Source organism: Pleurodeles waltl, chromosome 2_2 (genome assembly GCF_031143425.1).
Source record: "Pleurodeles waltl isolate 20211129_DDA chromosome 2_2, aPleWal1.hap1.20221129, whole genome shotgun sequence".
In the NCBI taxonomy this organism is placed as follows: domain Eukaryota; kingdom Metazoa; phylum Chordata; class Amphibia; order Caudata; family Salamandridae; genus Pleurodeles; species Pleurodeles waltl.
Genome location: NC_090439.1, coordinates 472,446,274 through 472,472,156, shown reverse-complemented (window position 1 = coordinate 472,472,156; position 25,883 = coordinate 472,446,274). Strand labels below are relative to the sequence as shown.

The following is a 25,883-nucleotide window of genomic DNA, read 5'->3' as shown; positions in this document are numbered from 1 at the left end:
TATTCAGGGGGGATCTCTAAGATGCCCTCTGGGTGCATTTTACAATAAATCCCACACTGGCATCAGTGTGAATTTATTGTGCTGAGAAGTTTGATACCAAACTTCCCAGATTTCATTGCAGCCATTATGGAATTGTGGAGTTCGTGTTTGACAAACTCCCAGACCATAAACTCGTTATGGCTACCCTACACTTACAATGTCTAAGGTTTTGCTTAGACACTGTAGGGGCATAGTGCTCATGCAACTGTGCCCTCACCTGTAGTATAGTGCACCCTGCCTTAGGGCTGTAAGGCCTGCTATAGGGGTGACTTACCTATGCCACAAGCAGTGAGAGGTGGGCATGGCACCCTGAGGGGAGTGCCATGTCGACTTAGTCATTTTCTCCCCACCAGCAAACACAAGCTGTGAGGCAGTGTGCATGTACTTAGTGGGGGGTCCCCACTGTAGCATAAAACATGCTGCAGCCCTTAGAGACCTTCCCTGGCCACAGGGCCCTTGGTACCAGGAGTACCATTTACAAGGGACTTATCTGTGTGCCAGGGCTGTGCCAATTGTGGGAACAAAGGTACAGTTCAGGGAAAGAACACTGGTGCTGGGGCCTGGCTAGCAGGGTCCCAGCACACTTTCAATCATAACTGGCATCTACAAAAGGCAAAATGTCAGAGGGTTACCATGCCAAGGAAGTAATTTCCTTACAATGTGCATGTCAAGTATGTGTCTATGTGCAAATATGGGTGTTGCGCACATTTGTAGTTGGACTCTCTTTGTTCTATGAGTCTGAGCACAGGGGCAGTAGCATACATTTTGGTTTACCCTGGTGCATGATGGGGTTGAGAAACATTCCCTAGACATTGGAATTATATTGCCTGCATTCCTGTGGCTGATGGGTGGAGGCGAAGACATTGAAATGAGGAGGACGGTGACAGGACTGCCTTTAGAAATTCCATGAGAGCTGTGTTAATAAAAGGCTGCTTACTAGGTCGTCCTGAGCACTATAATTTATTAGATGGTAGGGGTGATTGTTGGTGCTGCGGTTTCTGTTGTTCAAGGGGTGGAGAGGTCCTACCCTTTTGTCTGTCTCTGACTTCTGCTTCAAGAAGGCTGATGACAGTCACGTACAGAGAACTCACGCTTCATTGCACCCATATTTCAGATACGTTTGCTGGGTGTAGCCCCATTGTTATGTGCTTTGAGAACCATCACTTTGCCCAGAGACTTACTAGAGAGCAGCATAAAAATTACAAAAAAAAGGAAACCAACTCAAATGTGTTTAGAAGCCTAGATAGTGAATCCACACCCCATGTATAGAGAATATGTATAAAGTGGGATCCAAACCATATCACTTTGGGAAGAACCCCTTCGGTCATCAAGGACTTGGAACCATAACAGAGTACCCTGAGGACTAATGCATGACCAGGGCTGGTCTCTGCATGACAGCTAGTCTCCCAGAGAGGACATAAACTGAGGTCTGCAACTTGCTGGAAAAGCTGAGAATGTGCTGAAGTGCCTAGGAGCCCACCTGCATGCTCATAGAGGAAAGAAGTGTACCTGACCTTGCAGGAAGAGCCTGTACTGGAGATGAGGGTGTAGGGCACTCAGAAAAAGTTGACTGCTGAGAGGGAAATAACCCAGTCCTGATGCAAAGTCTGCAGGGTTCCTTGATTTCCCATTACAGCTCCCACTGTGGGCTGCTTGCATTAGTATTACCTAAGTTGGGTGGCCCAGTGTTCCTGCCATCACTCCCGGGAGCCTAGTGCTGCTCCAGTCACTTGAGGTGTCCGCTCAAGTGGCCTCCTGGTTTGCATGTGCCAAAGACAAACATCTGCCTGTATCAACTTCCTGTGCCTCGGCTACCAAGGATGAACTCCCACCTGCAGCATCCTCAAGGGTCGCAACTGTCAAAGACAAGCATATGCCACTGGCCTCCAGGGCAGCAACTTCCGAAAAAAGAGCACCCACCTGCATTGGCCTCGAAGGCTGCAATTGTAAAAGACAAGCGACACTTGCATGGAGCCCAAGGCCTGTATCCAGCGAAGACAAACACCAGCATTTATTCTTTAGAAGTCTGCGACCTCAGACAAGCTCACCAACTGCGTGGCTCAGCACCAGTTATATTGAAGGGGGATTGACCGCCATACATATTTGCCCACACAGATGCCAAACAAGAGTGGGAAAATGCTCATCACCCTGGCCAATGCTAGGAACTTCCCAGCCTTGCTTAGCTGGTATCGTGGTACTGTGTTTGCACAAACTGGGACTGTGCCTGAACATGACCAGAGGGAAAATGTTGCTGCTAAAGCTGACCTTTGCTGGCACAGACTTATTGGCCCAAAAGGCAAGTGAACTGCCCTCCATATAGATAATCATAAGTGATCTGCACTTGTACCTATCCTACGCCTGTACCCATTTATTTTCCTGAGTCACATGAAAGAGAAAAGGGGAAGGGAGCAGCCACTATAGATATACCTGCTTTTCATTAGATCCCCTGGGGGTATAAACCATTGCAAATGGACCACCTTTGGAATGTGTAATGCTGTGTGATTAAACTACTTGCTTTTACTTCCAAAGGTAGCACTGGCCTGGACAATACTTGGTTGTACCTGTGTAACAAAGTGTTATTCATTGCAGAAGCCAGCACGAGAATCCAGTAGATTTCCTCCTCCAGCCATGTTGACTGTAGGTACTCCAATTCAAAACTCAGCATTTCTTTCCACAGCCAACATTACAGTTCCAACTCTACGAGTATCTGAATGACATCACTGCCATCCAGGTACTATAGCCTGTTAATTGACTGTTGAGTTATGAGCCCGGGCCCTCTTCCCCCAACACCGTCTTCCTGAGAAGCCTGTGGTTGCTCAACCACTTCACTCTGAGAGTCAAGTTCAGAAAGGGTTGTTCTTGCCCAGTTTGTAGATTCATAATGGAATTTATTTTGGTATTTTAAAGGAAGCTATCTCACCCAGACACTTCAGAATGCTAACCAGGATGGCGGGCGCTGAGTAGGCGGGACGTTGAGTTGAATGGTACGATATTCTGCCATTGGTGAGGCTCTGTCTATGGTTGCCTGGTGGCAAGGAGCGGATGTGAAAGATGTGTTATAGTTCTCCTTCTAAGAAACGTAAACTGGGAGTGTTGTTGTCGTGTGCTGCCACAAAGAGCTTCAGTTGAGGCCAGGGGCACACACGGACCGACCTGTTGTTTTTCTGGTTGTTGATGGGCCTATATGGTGGATAGCTGTTGTTAATGGGTTAATAACCTGCGTCAGAGCGAATGGAGGTTATTTGGGTGGAAAATAGCATCACCGTAATGATAGTATATGCTCCTAAGTGCCCCATGGTCACATGAACTGAGTTAATGACCAAAGTAAAGAATGATCTTGAGTACTGCTACCACAATTTTGGGAAACTGTAGGAAGTGACGAGCACACTACTAGGTAATATAACCCAGTGAGAATCACGCGGCTGTGCTGATGCTGTGTGGACTGAGATGTGACTTATTATAGATGAAAGGAAACTATGTACATTTAATGATTAGGGGCCTGATTTAGATATTGGTGGGCGAGTTACTCTGACACAACGGTGACAGATATCCAGTCCGCCAAGTAATGGGGTTTAGATACTGGCAGACGAGATATCTGTCACCATTGTGACGGAGTTACTCATCCACCAATATCTAAATCAGGCCCTATGTTTCCTGTTGGTAGATACCAGGGGTGTAGCGCAGGCCCCTGCAGTACAGGAGAGCCCCCAACGCATCATGGCAAGGGCCCATTCTGCCAAAGGTCAATGAATATCTGTGAGACATGGGAGACTCAGGGGCCAATATTCACATTCGGCAGGGGGGGCCTCATCATTTTATGTTACGCCACTGAGACATACATTCTATGCGGAGAATAACAGTGCATCAATTCCGCACTACACACTTAGATGAAGGCACACAAAGCTAAAATCACATGAATGTTTTTGCAACGCGTACTGCTGTGGAGCCAGACCTTTCCTAACTCACGTGGATGTTGCAGTCGATCATGCGAGAGATGTTGACATGTGGGGCATTTATAAATAACCTTCCCTGAGGCACTTGATAAAAAACACACCCACTATGGATGCCCGCGTGACATGTCTGTGGCTAAACATTTTACTGTCGCTCATACAATTTGGAGTTACACAACCATATACTTGTCTTGTACAAGGCTTCCCCTATGAATGCTTAAACACAACTTTCACATTAAAATTTATATGTTGTATGACTCTGACAGTGATTCAGGTCTATATTTATCAAGGCGTCACACAGCGCAGGGCTGTAAATAAAGTTTCTGTGCTGCATTCTGTGAAAGAGACAAAGCAGAACAGCTCAAATCTACATAGATGTGCTACTGTTCTGCAGGCTTCCTGCGTTGGTGCACTTTGGGCGGACTGCCAACGCACACACCCTTGCACAATTTGAAGCATAAGTTATGTCCTGGAAGGTGTAAAACCTATGCTTCAAGGTTTTTTCCACTTTGTATGTGTACTGTACAATGACGTACACATGCAAAGTAGGAAGAATGAGCAGAAGTTAAAACAGTAATCCTCATTGAGGCACAGGACTGTGGCATAAACCTCTGTCTGCAGTTCTTTGTGGATAGGGATTTGTGTTAAAACCCACAGGTGGTTGCATGGCAAGGTCCGTGCATCACCCATAGAATGTCCCTTGATGCAAAGTAATGCAAGGCAGCACATTGCAGACCTTTGTGTTACTTTAGGTTACTACCCAATGCAAATCACAATTTGCGTTGAGTAGTAAATTCCCCTTGAACAGTTTAAAGGGTGCAGACACATGGGGCACACAGAGTCAATGACACAACTCAGACACTGCCTCGTAATGGTCAGAGCGAGAAAACGCATGGGCCCTGATTCATACTTTTTGGAGGAAAAGTGCACGAATGCAGTTTTGCACCAACAGTTTAGCACCGGCTTGCACCATTTCTATGCACCAGCCGGGCACCATATAGCCAGTGCAAAGGGTAGGCTAGTGTAAAAAATAATGACGTTAGTCGGGTGGGACTGGCGCTATGGAAGAAGAGGGTTTTGAACTAAAAAATTACGAAAGGCAGGTTAGAGTAAAAAAAAAAAGACTCTAACCTGCCTAGAGTCATTTTCTGATACAAAACCATGCATACCACATGAAAAGACATGAGTCATGCCCACCACCCCAACGGCCAGAACAGGGGACCAGAGTCCCCTGGGCATGGCCATTGCACCCTGTGCCATATATGGGGGCCCATTTCAGGGCCCCCTATGGCACTTTAAAAAATAAAATAAAATACTTACCTGTACTTACCTGGGATGGAGTTCCCCATCCTCTGCTGTCCCTCTGGTGTGGATGGGGGTGTCCCTGAAGCCTGGGGAGGGCACCTGTGGGCTTAATCTATGATTTTCCACCATGGAAATAGGCCCACAGTTCCCTTTACGCCTGCCCTGACCCAGGTGTTAAAAATGGGGCAAAGCAAGCTTTGCACCATTTTATGACCCCTCCCTCCCTCCCGTGCACCATTTTTGCACGGGAGTATAAATATTGCGTTAAGGCCATAGAGTCATTTTTTGCACAGGAATGCCTACCTTGCATCTCATTAAGGCAAGGTAGGCTTCCACATCCAAAAAATGACTTTAACTCCGTAAGTTTGGCACTAAATGGGTCTAGCGCCAAAGTATAAATCTGGAGTTAGTTTTGCACTGAATTAGAGTAAAAAAGAAATGACACTAATTCGGTGTAAACAGAGTATAAATATGCCCCACGGTCTCCAAAAGGACCACATACAAACGATGCGGTGGTTCAGCTGGGCAGTAGTTGCAGGGTTTGCATTAGTAAAGCAATGTAAACCCAGCGCAAAGTATTTGTACATCTGGGCCCATATGTGAACAATGTACTATAGATCAGGTAATTGAAAACACAGGAGAAGCTCAAGCAGCCCCCATTTGTCATGGCATGGAGCAGCAATAGTATGAGTTCTGGGGGGTTCTACACATTGTAGGACTCCAGTAAGGCCCAGTGTCGGATTTCATTTGTAATTCGTCGAGCTTCATTTTCGATTGAAATGAGACCGATCCGGCTGACTTCAAAGCGCCCTGTTTTTTTACGATAAAAGACCATAGCTGGAAATATTGGACGCCAGCCCCATAGCTCCTTGATCGAGGTACCTCAATGTGTACGTTCACATTTGCTTTTGGTTATTTTCTGATTCTGTATTTTTTTTTGCCAGCTCACGTGCAGCTGGTTGTGCAATGAAACACTGTGCCATTCCAGGAAAAGCATGAACAAGTTCCCTTATTTCCAAAGAGTCACTGCAAGCAATGTATGGAGTGGAGAAAACAAGCCGCGCGCCGCACAGGAAACCGGGAACAACGCACAGTTTCCGGGAGGAAATGTCACTTTGAACTAGGGGTTGGATGAACATATGCTGGAGCCTCAAAAATCACAGTATTTTGGCAAAAACTAAACACCTATTGACAAAGCCAATACTTTAGTATTTTTCTTTAGTGGAGATATGTTGGTTCCTTGCTGGCACTGAGTTAGAGCCTGGTTCGGCTTCTGACGAACGGGTACTGCGTCACAGACGAGAAAGATACCCTGTTGACTTCATTACAAATTCCATAGGATACAATGTACTTATAGTACGGCGGGTGGGATCTATGTCACGTTTTTCTGAAGGTGTAACCCCTATGCCAAACTCCAAATGAGGCCCTGAGTGCAGTTTACAAGGTGAGTCAAAATGTTTGTGGCATTACGTCTCAACATTTCATATTTGTGAGAGTCCCCTGATAATGAAATGTTGGTCGAACATACCATTAAAATTAACGGGTAGGATAAACATTTTGTTCCTTACTACAAGTTATCCGCAAAAAGGGTGTGGTATTATAACATGCGACCCCCACCCAATTACATAGAGTGCAGTAAGGCCACATTGCTTGTAATATTGATTTGGATAGAAATGTGATTTTCCAACTAAACTTGTTATTTAGAGGTCACTTCTAATGAGACGCCTATTAAGTATGTGGTAATTTGCTTATGTAGGAATGTAAGTAAGATGAGGTCAGACACTTGAGAGCTATGAATGTTGTGTGAGTACTACCAGATTCTCTTTTAAGAGGGTGTGTTCTGCACAAGCACTAGTGCTGCAGATGTACCTGGGGCTTGTGATGAGCACCCATCTTATCCTTCGCATTCTTGTCTGGAAACCAGCAGCACGGGCATCTTAGCGGGGAGTGGGTGCCGAGTGCCAGGCAGATAGGGGCTCAGGACAGCAAGTCTGCCAAGAGAGCGAGAAAGGATGGAGGACGAAGAAGATGGAAGAAAGAAGAGAGTGAAAGAGAAAGGAGAAAAACAGGAGAGGGTGAGGAAACAGGAGATGGTGAGGAAGAGAGTGGAAGTATGAAAGTCGGAAAAGGGAGAGGAAGAAAAAGTCAAATTAAATGGAAGGTCGTGAGACATCAATACGTACATAATGCATTTGATAGAAAAGTCATACACTAAATAAAGGTTCTTGACCGCTGTGTAAGAGACATAAATCGTGCTCATAATGGAAAGGACTCAAATTGAGGTAGGTGGTGTTTGAGGGGTATTCTAGCAGAATCTAGGCATACGTCAGATTTTAGGTAAAGGTGAATCCGAAAATACTACAAAGAAGATAAAACAATAGGTGTAATGTAACAACAGGAATCTTGGGTAAGGGCTTTAAAAAAGTTTTTTTATTCTATACATCTGTGAAAGGGCAGTGGCATTTAGAGGTGGTAAGAAATTCCAATGTGACTTCAACCAGCCCAATTGTTGGAATTAATCATGCCATCTGACCACCGAGGAAACCACCTCGTGGACCATATGAAAAGCAGATAAAACCTTGGATGGAAAGAAGAGCCCAGGGTTCCACATTCATACGTGGAGCAAGATTTGCGAGTAAGGCTCACGCCAAACTAAAGCAGCTACATTCCTAATCTTCTTAACGATATTGTGGCTACCAAAATGAGAGCCTTGTAAGACAACAAATCCAGAGGCAAGCCGACCAACAGAACAAAAGGGTAATTCTGATGTTCCTCAGCAGTAAAATGCATGCTGGAATGTGGATCTCATGAGGATTCCGCAACATGTCTGTTTCTAGGAGCCTTAATACCAAAGGCTTCAGCACTCTCAGAAGAGGAGTGTGTGGACCCGACAGGACACTACTAATATCTCCTCTGCTGTTATCTGACACGTATGAAACAGAGCTTGATTGTCAAGAAAAATGGAGTAGCTGCAAATAGGGGCCCTGCTAGCCCCGGCTTGTTAATGCATCCTTTGCACCAAACGTGTGTATGAGAAGCTAGGCGTAATGGACCACACCGGTCAAGGGGGACCATGACATGCATATTCCTTTCAGAGTTTAAAAAAAGGTTTGAACAGAATTTGTGCTCTCTTGAGGATTGATTATCAGGTCAGCAGACCACAAAGTATAATAAAGATGACCAGTAGTGAAATTGGTGGGGGTATTTATTTTAAGTAAAGCCACGGTATGCATTTTCTTTCAACTAAGTTGTTAAAGTAACACATTAAAAGTAATTAGAAAATTACATAATTTATCACAAATAAGGACATTTTTCTATTACAGAAAACTTTCTATACTGGCAGTGCTCACTCCTGGAGAGTGGCGTTGGTGGCAGGATCTATTCCAGTCAGCACACAAATCACTCACAATAAGCAGAGTCTTAAATTAGTGTAATTCTTTAAGACAGTGCTTAATTTGAGCCAAGGGGTGCAGGTGGGGCCCACCAGTACTCATTAGTGGTGACGGGTACTTATTTTACCTTAACACCATTTGATCTAGAGCAAGAGAGAGAAAAACACAAAAAGGGGACAGGAGGAGGGAGGAGGGAGAGAAGATCGGAAAACAGGGCCAAAAGGAGAAAGCAGGGTTGAGAAAGAACTTGCAAGAGTGAGATAGAGGGGCAGGCAGAGTCTGGTAGTGAATGAAAGAGCCATGAAGTGGAATCCAGCCTATGCAGCCTTAGTATTGGGCACCTCCAATGTTCTATAGTGCTGACTACAGGCTTCTGAACAAAGTTTTGGGCCCTGGCACTTATTGCTTTACAAATTAAGCACTGAGTAAAGAGACACAACTTTAATTACTTTTAGGAAAACTTTGAGAAGTTCCTATGCTGTTAATTAATCTTCTGAAATATGTGTTGGTTACATATTGATAGACCCTTTGGGTAGTGACACCAAGTCATGACACGGTAAATGTGTAACTTTGCTTTTTGTATGCTTTGCACACAATTGTCAGGGTCTATATGTAGATTGACAAATGCCATCTAACAACCAAGAAAAAGAGTCTGTTTTGCAAGCATTCTTATAACACAGTTCAATGCCAGTTTGTTTCACTATCGTATGAATGCCTCCATACAGCATAGACCACACTTCTCAACCAGTCCTGGTCAGACATGGTCACACAGTCTGGCACTGCTGTTTTCTTGGGGGAAGGAGCAGGAGACTCATGGTACAGGAGAGGGGTGTTTGATGTGTTACACCCCCCAATAAATGTATTCTTTAGCAAATAGTTTTTTACAGCTGCTTTCAGTCTGGGATGGTGAGGTGTCTGTCGGATTTCTCCCTGTATTTTTAACTTGGTTAGCTTGAAAACTATTGTGTTTTAAGTACCCCTGCCAATCAGCACTTCTTTCTCTTACCACCGCCTTTTAAGCCCCCCTTGTGCCCTTCTTCTCAAAACATATTTTAACAAGATAGGCCAGCATGATTGTTGTGAAATCTGAAGCTTACCCGCCCCTCCTTTCTTACTGACCAAGTTACGCCCCTGGTTACAGCAAATTGTGCAATGAACATAGGGAGCAGGCTTGGGTGTATTGCAGGGTTCTCAAGTTACCTGACGAAACAATTATGTGGCAAATTCATGGTGAAGACGCACAGGCCTCCTAAAGTCTTTGCTACTACAAGAAGAAGCAGCTGTACGGGAAATGTGGCTGTAAGCACACAAGCCTAACAGTCATCGGCACCTCATGGAGAATACGCTGTCTGGAAAATGGAGGATGCAGACACATCGGCCACAGAGAGTAGTCAATGACACAACTCAGACACATGCGCATAATGGTCAGAGCGAGAAAATACACAAGCTTCAACAGGACCACATAGAAAGGATGTGGTGGTCCAGCTGGGCAGTAGTTGTAGGCGCCCGGTCTGGCAGACTTCCTCACAGCATGCTACAGAACGGATAACTCTAGCTCCTTCTGAACAGGCCACGTGATTTTCTCGATGGGCAGTGAGCATTCTGGATTCATCAGATGCTACATAGAAGTTCTTCCTGAGTCCTTAGGGTGTGTTCATTATTCTTAGAAGGGAAACGGGCAAAACTCATGTCTGATATGAAAAGCTGTAAGAGGGAAAAGGTGAAAACAAAACATACTTAAGGGTCAGTTTCGGCCTACAGCTGGGTGCAGTTGGTCTAATCCAACAGAACTGTCAAGTTCAAAGTGAGCCTCAATCATTTATGGGGGAGGGGCAATTCATTCCAAGTTCATTAAAAGGTATAAGACTTTTATTGCCATTAAATAATTATTGGTATGCAGTTTGCCACAGCCCCATAGCAACTATCTATACATGAAACTATGCTGGTCTTGTGTATTCTGCCTCAGACAGTCCATGTGAGCAGCACAAAGCACAGGGCTCCAGGGTGGGACCACCATCTCTTCTTCTCTATTATTTGTGTGTAATATGTCTTTGCCTTTTGGTATATTTCTAATTTTTGTTGGTGTTGCTCACGTCGGTGTTGATCTGTTGCAAATAATTTAGCCAGGTCTAGTGAATAACAGAAAGATGTTCCTTCTTCATAGGTCAAGATGAGTACTGGAAGTGAAGTAGTTGCACATGGCTTTATAAAACATTCCAGAGGGAAGTTGCACACAGAGGAGCAGTGGAGGGGAGGGCAGCAATCAGTGACAGGGAGTCAGGAAGTTCTGACTACCACAAACCCTATGAAGTACCCAGTAATACTAGGACCATGAATTCAAAGGGAAAGCGCTAATATTGGTACATCACCTCATATTTGTCCCAGGCACTCTCGAACATGGTACACATACAGTCAAAGTGAATGAGGGGATCCATGTAAGCCCTACTACACAGATTTAGCAGGAAGGGCCAGTAGATAGTCTTTCAGCTGGGCTGCAGGTAAAAAAAGGCATGTTTTCTCTCAGTGCCTATAGAGCACTTCACAACCAAGGACCAGTATACCTCACCTACTGCCTCAGCTTCCACCTTCCCTCCAGGACCCTGCGCTCTGCCTCCCTCTCTCTTGCCCACAACCCCTGCATCCGACACTACAGAAGTGGAGGCCGCTCCTTCTCCTACTTTGCTGCAAAGCCTGTAAGAGCCTCCCCATCCACCTCAGAACAGCACCCTCTCTCCAGGAATTTAGAACGGGGCTCAAGACGTGGCTCTTCGACTGACACACCGAGCAGCCGGACCCAGCGCCTGAATACCCTCACGGGTAATTAGTGAGCTATACAAATCTCTGATTGATTGATTGAGTGCAATCACCTTAGCACAGTAGTTTATAGTGACACATACTAGACATACTAAGAGGAGCACCATTTTGGGTGGATCCCAACACTCAAGTCTAGTACTCTGTTGTTGGGCAAGACTCATGACATTGGTATCTTGCACATTAAAACATCCTGGGTCTGCCAAACATTCAAATATGTAGCAGGTGATCACATGACACTGCACCAGGGATTGCCAACTCTACAGCTGACCACCAGCCTCACATATGGTTTCCCAACCCTAACCTTAGTACTGCATCTTTATTAATTCATTGGCTATATAACTTGGTGTGAAAACAGGCCAAAGAGGAAAAAAGATGTCTTGTGATAAGAGAGTGAAATGTATGTTTGATCTGCTAAAATGGACTGGTCCATAGGGCTTGATATAGAGTTTGGTAAGAGCTAAAAATGCTCTAATTTCTAAAGGGACTCTAAATACAAAGGAAAGTCCACATGCTGAATTTCGTTGGCAGTAGTATTACATATGAGATATTGTTATACTTTCTGGGCATTCGCAAAACATTCCGAGATTGAAATTAGAGCTCACTGCATATTATATTTTTATGCATCCTACAGAAAACGTAAATATTGTTTTCAAAGGGATAGAACCTTCTACAATAAATAGCATGGGGGGAATTCAGCTGGTATATCCAAGTCTGCATTTAGATGTTCCTCCAGAAATTGGAGGACTTTACATTTTCCTGAACTCCAAATCAGGTCCCTAGGATGTTGTTTAGTTTTCAATAAGCACGCCTCTCCTGTCTCATCCACACCTCACTTCTGCACATGTAGGTCCCTTAAGGCAGGACATTTTCACCTGACTTACTTCTGCTGACACATTGAAAGCACATTTGGTTAAAAATAGAATGCCTGGTGGTCAGCCATACAATGGCATCATGGTGACCTACTTGTCATTTTTAGGTAGAGCTTAGCAGTGCGCAAGCGCTGCTTTTCCGACGTATTGTTATCTATTTGGGTTTTTAGCCAATCCCACTTCACGCCCGTTACTAGCACTCGTTCATGGGCTTGTCCTACAAAAATCCTTTGTTATCAATGGTAAATGCTATATGTTTGTCCCATCTTGGGGCGGTTTGGTTACCGCCTTGGACATCGACCTTGTTACATGGCTAATTGCACTTTTGGCGATACGTTTAACTGTAAGCGAACTTCTTTTTCCTTTTGTGTGTATCCTTCACTCTTATGGCATGGTGCTTTGAATCGGCTCGTTTATGTGAAACTGTATTAATTTTCATTTTCAATTTATGTGGTAAGAAAAGTCTGGTTAGGAGTTTACAACACCATCTGGCTCTAACCCGAGCAAATGCAAGACCCATTGCACTGCAAATGTTTTTTTTGCTTTTCAAAGACAAATCATCAAAGTTTGTGAAAGACACAAAATCAAGCTAAAACACAATGCCCAGGGTATCAAAATTCCATCCTAAATGTGGAACATGTTCCAAAACCATACATGACTCAAAGCGCTGAAGTTAGCCCACCAGGAGGGTAATTTAATGACAGAGACAGCTGAGGCTCCACCGCAAAAATAACTGTTACCCCCTTTTTAGCATCTGTCAGATTAATGCCTAACTCTAAATGACTCCCTTAGTCTTCTCTGGCGTTTGAACAATGGATGCAAGCCTGTCTTTTTACACAGTGGGACACATGGTGTGTGGCTGTAAAGTGAGAAATGTACTCCTGTAGTATTACTCTTACCCATGGACATTTCTGACGTTTATGAGACTAACTCACAAAGAATCCCAGGAATACTCCTGCAAACCTACGACAGTCATAGACTTCCAGGACTACCACAAAACATATACAGATGCTTTTACCACTAGGTGAAGAATGACACATTTGTAATGTGCAAATGTAAATTTTTGCACATTTGACTTTTTTTATGGAAAAATGATTTTCTGTGGAGAAACCACCTTTACTTATGCCCTGTTTAAATATGACCGCCTCTGCTCACATTTACCATACTGGAAAAGCACGTAATCATGCATTTTACCGAGCAATCTACCTATAAAGTGTTCTTCAAACCTCTGTGTGGGTTGTTACTTCATTGTGTGGGCCCACCACCACCTGGACCACCTTTGGATGTTGGAATTCTACAATATTGATGTATTTTCAACATTTGTAAGTGCAGTTAGGGACGTAACATTCTGCCGTTCCTGGTTCTACAAAGCAGGAAGCGAAATTTACAGTCATAAAGTGCCGAATCGGGTTCTACTGCATTACTAATAATGATTTGAAATAGTTCAAGTTTATATGAGTTGAGTGCTAGAAACAGTCAAGGCTCAGGTTTCGTTGTATACTCAAATGTGATGAACTGTGAGTTGGCTGGGAGATTTAACTCAAGGCTGGAATAATTCCAGACCATCTGGGGATGCTTAAGGCATATTCTATTGTATTGTAATTGTATTTATATAGTGCTTACTACTGCTGATGAAGAACTTTATGCCGGGTAACAAGCTGCTCCGAAACCCAAGGTTAATCATTATTCCATTGTTGTTGTTAGTTATTAAGGGCATATGTACGAACACTTTTTCCCATAGACACAGAATGGGTAAAAACCTTTGCTACATCTGGCCCTAGGAGTCTAAGGCCCATATTTATACTTTTTTTAGCGCCGCATTCACGTCATTTTTTGACGCAAAAGCGGCGCAAACTTACAAAATGCAATTGTATTTTGTACGTTTGCGCCGCTTTCGCGTCAATAAATGACGCAAATGCGGCACTAAAAAAGTATAAATATGGGCCTAAGTTATTTATCAAAAGGAGGTAAACAGCAGTCATTTCATATCTGCTGTAACCACCTAAAGCCAAAACCGTGAGCAAACATACTTTGACAGATCCAGGGGTGGGCCTGATGTCTATCCCTAGTTCGCAGGTTACAAGAAATGGGGCCTTAATGTGCCAAACTCAAAGGGGCATATTTATACTCTGTTTGCGCCGGAATTGCGTCGTTTTTTTTTACGCAATTCCGACGCAAAACTAACTCCATATTTATACTTTGGCGTTAGATGCGTCTAGCGCCAAAGTCCATGGAGTTAGCGTCATTTTTTAGCGTGGACACCTACTTTGCGTTAATTATATGCAAGGTAGGCGTTCCCGTCAAAAAAATTGACTCCGCGGCATGTGTGCCGTATTTACACTCCCGGGCAAAATTCACGCCCGGGAGTGGGCGGGTAAAAAAAAATGACGTACGGCCGCTTTTGCGCCGTTTTTTAGCGCCTGTAAAAGGCAGGCGTTAAGGGACCTGTGGGCTCGGAAGGAGCCCAGAGGTGCCCTCCCATGCCCCAAGGGACACCCCCTGTCACCCTTGCCCACCCCAGGAGGACACCCAAGGCTGGAGGGACCCATCCCAGGGACATTAAGGTAAGTTCAGGTAAGTGTTTAAAAAAAAAAAAAATTGTGGCATAGGGGGGCCTGATTTGTGCCCCCCTACATGCCACTATGCCCAATGACCATGCCCAGGGGACAGAAGTCCCCTGGGCATGGCCATTGGGCAAGGGGGCATGACTCCTGTCTTTGCTAAGACAGGAGTCATTTCTATGGGGGTTGGGAGTCGGAAAAAATGGCGCAAATCGGGTTGAGGCGAAAAATTTGCCTCAACCTGACTTGCCCCATTTTTTGACGCCCAAGCCCCATATCCCCCTACGCCGGCGCTGCCTGGTGTACGTCGTTTTTTTCCACGCACACCAGGCAGCGCCGGCGGCTAACGCCGGCTAACGTCATTGATTAAATACGGCGCCCGCATAGCGCTTCAGAATGGCGTTAGTCGGCGCTAATTTTTTTGACGCAAAACTGCATTAGCGCAGTTTTGCGTCAAAAAGTATAAATATGGGCCAAAGTGTTCCAAAAAAATACCAATCCAAGTACACACGACAACACGTTGTGAACCCTATACGCAAAACTGCTTTTGAAAAAAACCTGTGAAATTATTTTATTGAATGTTTCTTATTTTCCACCATAAATATCTCTGCAGAAAAAACACCGGAAATGACTCCTCAAATAAGAATCACTCTTCAGCCACCACCAAGAATACCACAGCAGCCAATGCCACCCATGGTACCACAGCAGCCTTTAGAGCCAGTCGTGCCAGAGCAACCAGTGCAGCCAAATGCATCACTGCAACCAAGAATCCCACAGCAGCCGCCAGTTCAACCATCAGGCCCCGAGGTGCCACTGATGCCATCTTTGCCAGGATCAGCACTTCTGCCAGCCTTACCTGGCACAAATGGCATTATCATGGAAACTGGCCAAGCTGGTCCCCCTGGCAAGGTATTACGGTCAGGCCGTGCGAGGGGTGTAGATGGTCAGCAGGATATGCCCAGTGATGAGGGATTTGCAGGAGCACCAGGTGAGCAAATGTAATTCACTTTTTTAACCCCCTGATGAAGCATTTAACCTAGTCTTTGTTAGGTCTGTTTTGTGGGTTAATTCTGGTGAAGAATACAAAGCATCAGGAATATGTATGCCAATGTGTAAAGACAATTTGCCTTGAACTTTGTTAATCAACACCAGCATAGTCCCCAAAGGAAGCATCTGCAGGTGCTTTTGGCGTAATGTCGATGGACTCGTGTTCTTCTAACTGCAGTGTTATCACTATTGGGAGAGAGAAAGAAAACTATAGTAAAGAGGCTGTTAAAAATCCTCCCTAAACCTTACATTTGCTTACACTCTGGTCGTTTGACAAACAACCAAAATGAGACGCTTCGGGAGTGATGATGAATTATTAGTTTGGTCAATATGGGAGGTCACAGATAATTCCAAAAACTAAGGGGTATTCATGAATTTGTGTGCCTTGGCGTTGATGACATGGAAGGTGTTTTAACTATTTCTCAGCATCAGTTGATTTCTTTAAGATGATGTACACGTTTATCTCAAAAGAAAAGAGGAATTAAAAAAAAAACAATAATGAAACTCAAAAACAACATTTCCAAACATTCCATCCAAACCCACGGTCTTTCCTGAAGCCGCAATCGGGGTGATTCTAGCTATCTCTCTACACAAGTGATGGTATTCATTCATTAATTCACAACGCTCGCCATGCTCCTCTGTTGATGACTGCTCATATCATGCTTAAAAGGACTAACATAGAGAATAACCTGCACGTCTGCCCAAGAAACTAAACAACAGGCTACACCAGACCTGTTCACAAAAACAGTGACTGAAGCTCTGCACTGGAGATTTGCACCCATAACTTCTGTACAGTAAATGTATTAATTATTGTGATTTAAAAACTTCCATTGTGTAGATATCCTGACATACTCTTTTTACACCTAATCTTACTTCTGCGGAATGTCAGTAGGGCGGACAGTTCACAGATTTATGGTTAGATGTAAAGTACAATTACGCATTTCCCTTTTTTTCCCTACACGGAAAATATTTTTCCATGTGGAAAAAGGCATATCTTTGAAATGTTCTGTAAATTTGCATATTGAATTCCCTACTTGCATACCCTGAAAATGAGGATAGTTAGGGGCAACATCCTACCATAATTACACACTTACGACAAAATATTTTAGAACTTTAATGAGGAGTTCCTTAGGGATAGGGAAAGCCATTGAAACTGTTAATGAATAGCCATAAGGTCATGATTTATTATGTGTGTTTCCAGAATTTCCATTAGCTACGGCTTCACACACTCAGAGATCATCTCTCCAGTAGCTTAAATTTACAATTGAAGATACCCTGCAGATCTGTTTGTCCCACATCATAAATGGAATTTAAGGCTAGAAAATTACATTTGTTTCTTCAGTGATATGAATTTCGAAATTTTGTTATAAATTCTACTTCTTACAACTACCAGATTGTTCCTCGTTAAAACCAGCCAGATCACACACAGCACGCCCTAAAAGCTTTCCCTTGCCTCCTGGTGGGGTACACAATAAAATTGAATGCTCCATGCTCTGACATCCCTACAGATGTTAGACACTTGGGGCCTGATTATTGAAAAGTTAGCGCTGCCTTAATGTCATTTTTTTACTCAAAAGCGGCACAAACTTACAAAATATAATTATATTTTGTAAGTTTGTGCCGCTTTTCCATCAAAAAATAACGTAAAGACTGCTAACTTTTCATAAATCAAGCCCTTGTTACCTAGTTGGAAGGAGCCTCTAGTCCTATCCTACTGTAACAACCCACCTGGCTCAGTTTGCTTTCACTACAGGGCGGCATGGCCAATGGGAGTTGGCTTTGGCTGGGAAACCGGTCCATAGAACTGCAGTGCCATACTGGGCTCTCTACCGTGACACTGGTCTCAGTGTACAGGGCCTTAGGTTTGGAACCAAGGTAGACCCATTTTTAAGAGCACATTCCTTTAAGAAGCCCCAGTTTGACTCTGTGTATATGCAGATCTTTGGCACCGACCAGCGTCAGTTTGAAATACTGTGCAACGCTGGATGGAGGGGCCCTGCTCAACGCCCTGGTCTTATAAACAGAGTCGAACAAATGTACACCATTGGCCTAGCTGAGTTACACGGAACACGATTTTTTTGTAATGATGCACTGTGAAGGTGCGTCAAGGAAACATGGTGGGTGCTGTGTATTATAAAGACCTTCATCATTTGTTGGGCCTACAGATCTCCATCCATATATGTCTACGCCACTGTTGGCACAGCCCGTGCATGCGTTCAGCTTTGCGTGTAGTCTCTGGCCATGAATGAACAATATCACAAATGGCAGCATGTGTGTCCTTACTGCTTTTCCTGAAACATAAAATCAGAAGGTTTAAAACAGACCAGGTTACAGAACGCCTCTGGAGATCTCTCTATGAACGGTTTCCAATCGCTTAGGCTATTACAATGTCTGGACGTGCTCTGTTTTGTTTTTTTTCAAAAAAAGTTGCCTATTCTTGCAAACGTTTGAAAAATTGACCCTGTCTAATTATGTGGAATCCTCAGAATAATTGACCTTGGCCCTTTCACCCGGCCAAGCGCTTTGAGCGGCTTTGCATTTATTATGCTTACATGCCAGCTGCCCCGTATGGGGTTTTGGGCCTATCAGTGTGTTTTTAGGTTGCCTGCTGCCGTTGCTGCAGGCCACTCATGTGAGCAGCTCTGAAGTAATCCAGATGTTTTTGTTTGTCCTTTCCTGTACAGATAACCACTTTCGCCCAACCCTTCCCTTCTTTACTAGTGCTCCCCTTTCAAAGCTCTGCACTATATCTACCATTATAGACAATCGGTGGCGGAATTATGCAAAGGGCGAGTTCATCTTGGCCCGTGTCGTTCGTGAAACCTGATCCATTTATTTTTCTTTTTTATAGGATATCCTAAGGCATCGCCGTCTACAGAACCGCCATCTGCGGATCCACCATCTGCAGAACCACAAGGTAAAGTTCACCAATCTATCATTGCACAGCATTACCGTTCTTTCCTTCGCTCGTTCTGATCTTGTGCTCAATACTGAGGGAGCATGGCACGTCCCCATTGCTTAATTTGTAAATAAAGTGGTGCCGGTGCTCAAAGCCCTTCTGTTAAACACGAGACTGCTGTAATTAAATCTGCCAGCACTGAATACTGAGGCAGAAGGCATCTCGGGCCTCTTCAATGCATTTACGGCCACCCCTGCCCCTTCAGCTCATCCTGCAACTTTCTGCTTTCTCTCTTTATGACGCTTTTTAGTTTTTCCTTCTTCCGTCTTTCTCATATGTGTCTTTTGCTTGCAGCAAATGCTTGAGGCATGAGAATAAGCCCCGGCCCTCACAAATAAGTGCCAGTGCTCAGCACCGGAAACAACAGACAGAAATTAAGCACGGCACGTCCCTGCCTGCACCAGGAGACCCATGCCTTTCTGTACCCACCATCTTGAATGACTCTCCGCTTTCAGATACAGCCTCATAGCTAGGTTTGCAGTCTAGAACAGTGGTTCTCAACCTTTTGACTTCTGTGGACCTCCACTTTATCATTACTAGAACCTGAGGACCCCCACAGAATCATTATTAGAATCCGGGGAACCCCCACTGAGTCCTTAGGGAAAGCTGGGGACCTAATCTGTTGTTATTATTAGTTAATTTTCAGAGCAGGTGCGGACCCCCTGAGGAAGCTTTGCGGACCCTCAGGGGTCCCCGGACCACAGGTTGGGAACCACTGGTCTAGAATTCCAACACGTACATATATACCTTTGTACAGAACACGCCATGAAGAGTAATATTAACTTGTTTTTACAAAGCGCTTCATACTGCACTGTTCCTAAGGAGTGTGCACACAGATGTTACTGTTACCCAATTTAATTGTACTCAATGGTCTGACCTCAGAAGGACAGAAGGCTGAGATCACCATGACTTGCGACCTGCAGATCACAATAGTTGTCAGCATTGTGGCCAGATTTACAGATTTACAACTTTTGCATCAGGTTTCCGTTATTTTTGTGATGCAGACCCCACGCATAACCCTTTGTGGTATTTACACAGTCACGCAAATGTAAATTTGAGTCGCTTTGCAAAAAAAAATTAAAAAGTGACACAACGCAGCTCTTTGCACTTCCGTGCATTAATTTGCACATGGGATACATACTATGGGTGGTACATGGTTGTTTCCATGCATCCACCTATGGATCTTGATACAAACCCATAGCTACAAAGACTTGTAGACATGGGTTCTCCTGTGCATGTGTGCTGTATTTTGCAGGACACATAGCAGGGGAAATAGCCTCCAAGGATAGTTTTCGTGCAGGAAGATACCCCTTCCTACACAACAACCATCCTCATGATTATGCAGACACCCTTGCACTATGGCACAAGGGTGCCTTCCTTGGCCCTAGGTAGCCAAAGTGCTCCAGCAAAGGGAGGAAGCAGAACTGCACCATTTTTAAAAAACAAAATGCATAATTCTGCTCTCTCGCTTTCACGCAATGCAGCGCAGCAACCTCACTTGCTGCGCTGCTGTGTGTGAAATGTTTGGAAATCTGGAACTGAATGTTTAACTCAGTCACGATCCAGGGCCTGTGCATGCTTTTACATCAGGTAAGAATCTAAGGGGCATACTTATACCCCACTTGCGCCAAATTTGCGTAATTTTTTTTTTTAGGCAAATTTGGTGCAACCCTAACTCCAAATTTATACTTTGGCACTAGACCCATCTAGCGCCAAGGTTTTGGAGTTAAAGTATTTTTTTACTATCGGGAAATTACCTTGTGTCAATGAGATGCAAGGTGGGTGTTCCTGGCCAAAAAAAGATGATATGGCCTTAGCGCCATATCTATCCCAGTGCTAAAAATCAAGCACGGGGGAGATGGGCCTTAAATAATGGCGCTAAGCCTGCTTAGCGCCATTATTTAACGCCCGGCTTAGGGCAGATGTTACAAGACCTGTGGGCCTATTTTCATTGTCAGAGACCATGGAATGGGCCCACAGGTGCCCTTCCCTAGCCACAGGAACACCCACACCAGAGGGACGCCAGAGAATGGGTGGGGGGGACCCCATCCTCTGGCGAGTAAGGTAAGTACAGGTAACTATATTTATTTTTATTAAGAAGTGCCATGGGGGTCCTAACTTGGGCCCCACTACATGGCACTGGGGCCAATGGCCATGCCCAGGGGACATATGTCCCCTGGGCATGGCCATTTGGGCGGTGGGCATGACTCCTGTCTTTACCAAGACCGGAGTCATGTCCATGGGGGTTGTGCGTCAAAGGATGATGCTAGTCTGGTTAGAGGCATTATTTATGCCTCTACCCATACTAGCCTCATCCTTTGACACACAACCTCTATTTACCCCCTAAGCCTCCCCCACCTGGCTAGCGTCCTTTTTTATGACGCAAGCCGGGTCTTACAGTCAGCTACCATCATACCATAAATATGACACCCAGCCGGCATCTTAGGATCGCGCTAGCCGGCGGTATACTTTTTCACGCAAAACTGCGTTAGCGCAGTTTTGTGTGAAAAAGTATAAATCAGAGCCTAATACTACTACCACAGCAGTCACCAGGGGTTAGCCCTAGTTTATCCTTTCTTTTATTTCACAGGGGGAAAGGGGAGTTGGGGGTCTAATAATATTGCGTACACATGGCAGAGTACATGTTGCATCCTTCGGTGTAAATGGGTTGGATGAAGGGTTGGCTGAGGCTACATACACTGGAAATGTTTTAATACCACAAATTGCACCCAGTGGAAAGAAAACTCATCCTTTTACGTGTGGGTGCGGGTTTTAAACAACAGACTCAAACATTTCGGGCCATATTTATACTTTTCGACGCACAACTGCGCCAACGCAGTTGTGTGTCAAAAAATTTAACGCCGGCTAACGCCATTCTGAAGCGCCATGCGGGCGCCGTATTTATTCAATGACGTTAGCCGGCGGAGCTGCCTGGTGTGCGTAAAAAAAAATGACTTACACCAGGCAGCGTCGGCGTAGGGGAATATGGAGCTTGGGCGTAAAAAAATGGGGCAAGTCAGGCTGAGGCAAAATATTCGCCTCAACCCGAATTGCGCCGTTTTTTTTGACTGCCAACCCCCATTGAAATGACTCCTGTCTTAGCAAAGACAGGAGTCATGCCCCCTTGCCCAATGGCCATGCCCAGGGGACTTATGTCCCCTGGGCATGGTCATTGGGCATAGTGGCATGTAGGGGGGCACAAATCAGGCCCCCCAATGCCACAAAAAAATAAAATAAAAAAATACTTACCTGAACTTACCTTAAGTTCCCTGGGATGGGTCCCTCTATCCTTGGGCGTCCTCCTGGGGTGGGCAAGGGTGGCAGGGGGTGTCCCTGGGGGCATGGGAGGGCACCTCTGGGCTCCTTCCGAGCCCACAGGTCCCTTAACGCCTGCCCTGAGCAGGCGTTAAAAAATGACGCAAACGCGGCTGGACGTCATTTTTTTTTACCCGCCCACTCCCGGGCGTCATTTTCGCCCGGGAGTATAAATACGACGCACATGCCTCGGAGTAATTTTTTAGTAGGGAACGCCTACCTTGCATATCATTAACGCAAGGAAGGTGTCCACGCTAAAAAATGACGCAAACTCCATGAAGTTTGACGCTAGACGCGTCTAACGCCAGAGTATAAATATGGAGTTCGTTTTGCGTCGGATTTGCGTAAAAAAAACCAACGCAAATCCGGCACAAACAGAGTATAAATATGGCCCTTCATTTTACAAACATTTTTCCAAACATATTGGCTAAAAAGCCATTATTAAAGGAAGATCTCTAGACCTTGTGAAATATTAAAAGTCCTCAGGGTCCAGTACAGCACCCAAAGGCTGTGGTTTTTAACCTGTGACCTGCGGACCCCTGGGGATCCGGCACACCTACTCAGGGAGTCTGTGACTGTTCAGAAAATTAAATACTATCAGCAGAATAATAAATTACATATACATAAAAAAACAAAAACTGAACGTTTTTAAAAAGCTCAGTAAAGGGGAAGGAATTTAAAATTGGAAACTAAAATTAATTTGGTAATCTAATCTTGATTCACTGGAGCAGTGCAAGTACAGCAAACGGAATCTAGTATAGACAGTTGGCAGCCTCAGTTGAAGCAACACGATGTGTCGACAAAAAGAGAGCATGCTCGAGGAGAAAAAAATAGACAAAGAGATATGCTGGAGTCTAGCCTATCACTGTGCTTTGTAGAAATAAAGTTAAAGTTTGAATAATTCCCACCTTACTTTTGAAATCCAAATTTGAATTTTAATATATTTGCTTGTGAATTAAAGAAAATATTTCATTAATTGCGTATTTGATTGTTCTATACTTGCTTCTCTACTTTTTTGTTGAGGTTCAAATTGTACAAATTGCTTAGGTGGGTCCCATCTTCCAGCAGGGGTGTAGCTATCGTTGGTTTTAGCCTAAAGCTCTGAGATGCTCATTGAGCCACTATAAATGTTATATTTTAATACCTCAAAAGCAGTCAAAGGAAGGGGACATTTTTCTTGTTTGTCCTAGGGCCCATGACATCCTTGCTGTGCTACTGGCTTCAGGTAGTGATTCAGAGGGATACACAGAAATCAATACATTAAGGATGGCTGCCCTAGGGCATTTTATTGTAACATATCTCGGCCTATAAGGCAATTGTGTGTCATTTATGGTCCTTTGTGCCGTGGCCAGTCCAGCGTGGATCAGGCATGTGACATGGTCGTCCTTAGTAAAGCAATGTCTGATGAAGTTATGTGCACAATGGCAGTAAAGATAGAGACCTCCAGGTGGCATTTACCCCATTATAATGCATAGCGATTGTAATTTTTTGGGTAGCGATTTTCTTTTGGAACCAGGTAATATGGTTTAATCCCTGGCTAACAAACAGGGCCAGATTTATCAAGGGCTTGAGTTGCCCTTGCGTCATGTAAGGTGACACAAGGTCAACAGAAGCCCTAAAGTGAGATTTACTATGCCACACAGAGCCACCTTTAATGGCTCTGCGTGGCATAGTAATGAAGTAATGCTAGGCAGCGCAAGTTGCTGCCTTACAATACTGTGCCCTGGAGAGGTGCTCCATGGGTGGAGTGTGGGTGTTACCGCTCATCCACCTGTGGTTTTTGGCGCATCCCCATATATATTAACACTAATAAAACTGGGAATGCATCATGATGGTATGCCTTTCCACGGAGGTGTAACAAGGAGAAATATGTAGCACATTCTGCAGCACACATATAAAGAGTAAACAGCCTCAGAGGTTTGTTTTTGTGCAGAAAGCCGTCTCTTCCTATACAAAAACAATCCTGGCTGTAATGCAGACACCATTGCACCATGGTTCAAGAATGCCTGTGTTGGCGCTTTACAGCCACAAGTGCGCTAGTGCGGAGGGAGAACAAGAATGTACCATATCTCAGTAGATATGACACATTCCTCCTTTCTTTGCTTTTTGAAGCACAGCAAGTTGTATTACTGCATTGCATTGTGTCAAATGTTAGTCAGTCTGCCCCACAGTTTGATATCTCAGTTATTTTATTGCACTATGGGGCATACTTAAGAGCCCCTAGCGCCTCCTTGTGCCATATTAGCATTTTCTCTAATGAGGCCCAATGAGGCCAAAATTGCCGTGCCAGATTTATAAAGTGGAGTAATGCATGCATTGTGACGCTTTGTAACCATTTGTGCCACATTATGTCTGTGCTATGCATAATGTATGCAAGGAGGACGTTCCCCTGTTGGGGGGGGGGCGAAGGGCGAAAAAATGGTGCAAAGAAATCTAAAAGATTTATTTGCACCATTTTTTGCACCATTTTTAATGCCGACACAGAACAGGCGTTAAAAGGAGATACACCATTATTTATAATGGGCCTCAATGTGCTTAGCAGGATTAGCGCCACAATTTTTGACACTAATCGTACAAAGTGCCAAACTAGCATAAAAAATGTGATGCTAGTTCCCTAACTACCGCCATGGTGCTCTGTATCCTTTATATGGCACACATGTGGTGGTGGTGGTTGTGGGGGGTGGGGTACAAGGAACATGGTGCTGCGTTGGATGCAGCTGCACTTTTCTTAAATCTTCCCCTATGTCCTTTATGGGAGTCAGTGCTGTGCCAATGAGGATATTCATTTACATGTGATTTATTTGTTCTACATTCCTTAGAGCAGGTTTCAGTCCTCTACCCATTAACATTTCAGTCATCCACACCACGATAATTTATTGCAATCTGGTCACCAAAAGATAAGCCAGTCCCATGTGCCTTCTGCTTTTTGCACAAAATCTGAAAACAATGTAGATATTTTTTTTTCAGTAGATATAAAGAGCCCGAGCAGTCAAAGTGTTGATTGCAATCACTGGTGAGGCGCTTTCATTCCTAAATTAGTAAAATATTGATGGCCACGCTGAGCCCTTTGAGTACATTTCGGTGCGAAGTTTATATTATTGTAATTTCCATTTCTCATTTCTCTGTGGTGGTGTCCAGGCTCAAGCAAGCGCTTACGAACGTGTACTGTGCAGGTTATAGGTTTTCTTTTTGTCGGGGGTCAGTGATTTTGATTTCCCAAAAACGTTTTTGTGCATATGTTTTTCCTTCCTTTTCGGAGCTAGCTGTAACAAAGTTTTGATAACAAAAATCACTTTCGTTTGCCCTTTATAAGGAATTATAAGAGCGCAAGGCACTCTCCGAGGACATCTTATGCAGGATACATCGTCGAAATGAAAAGCAGATGGGAACGTTATATGAAAGGCTACCCCAGCTGAGCTGAGACCCATTGTGAGATTAGTGTATAAGGCCCGAAGCCAGCTTCTATGATGATTTACAGAATGAATTAATTTTTTAAAAATGCAGAGAACGAGAACTGTCAGAATCTGTTTCCTTCATCAGAAATTTAGCATAGCTCAGCACAAATGTTGAGGCATTTAATGACACCAGTATAGAACAGAACAACCAAGGGAGAGCGTAGGATTGTCAAAAAG

At 44.3% G+C, this 25,883-nt stretch overlaps 1 protein-coding gene across 1 annotated transcript in view; it reads left to right on the top strand.

Moving 5' to 3' along the window:
- The window catches only part of EMILIN2 (elastin microfibril interfacer 2), a 229,160-nt gene that overhangs the window by 154,520 nt on the left and 48,757 nt on the right, over positions 1-25,883 (top strand). The window contains exons 5-6 of the mRNA XM_069219966.1: positions 15,544-15,918; positions 18,829-18,894. Coding sequence (XP_069076067.1) covers positions 15,544-15,918; positions 18,829-18,894 — 441 coding nt within the window. The remainder of the gene's footprint in view (positions 1-15,543; positions 15,919-18,828; positions 18,895-25,883) is intronic.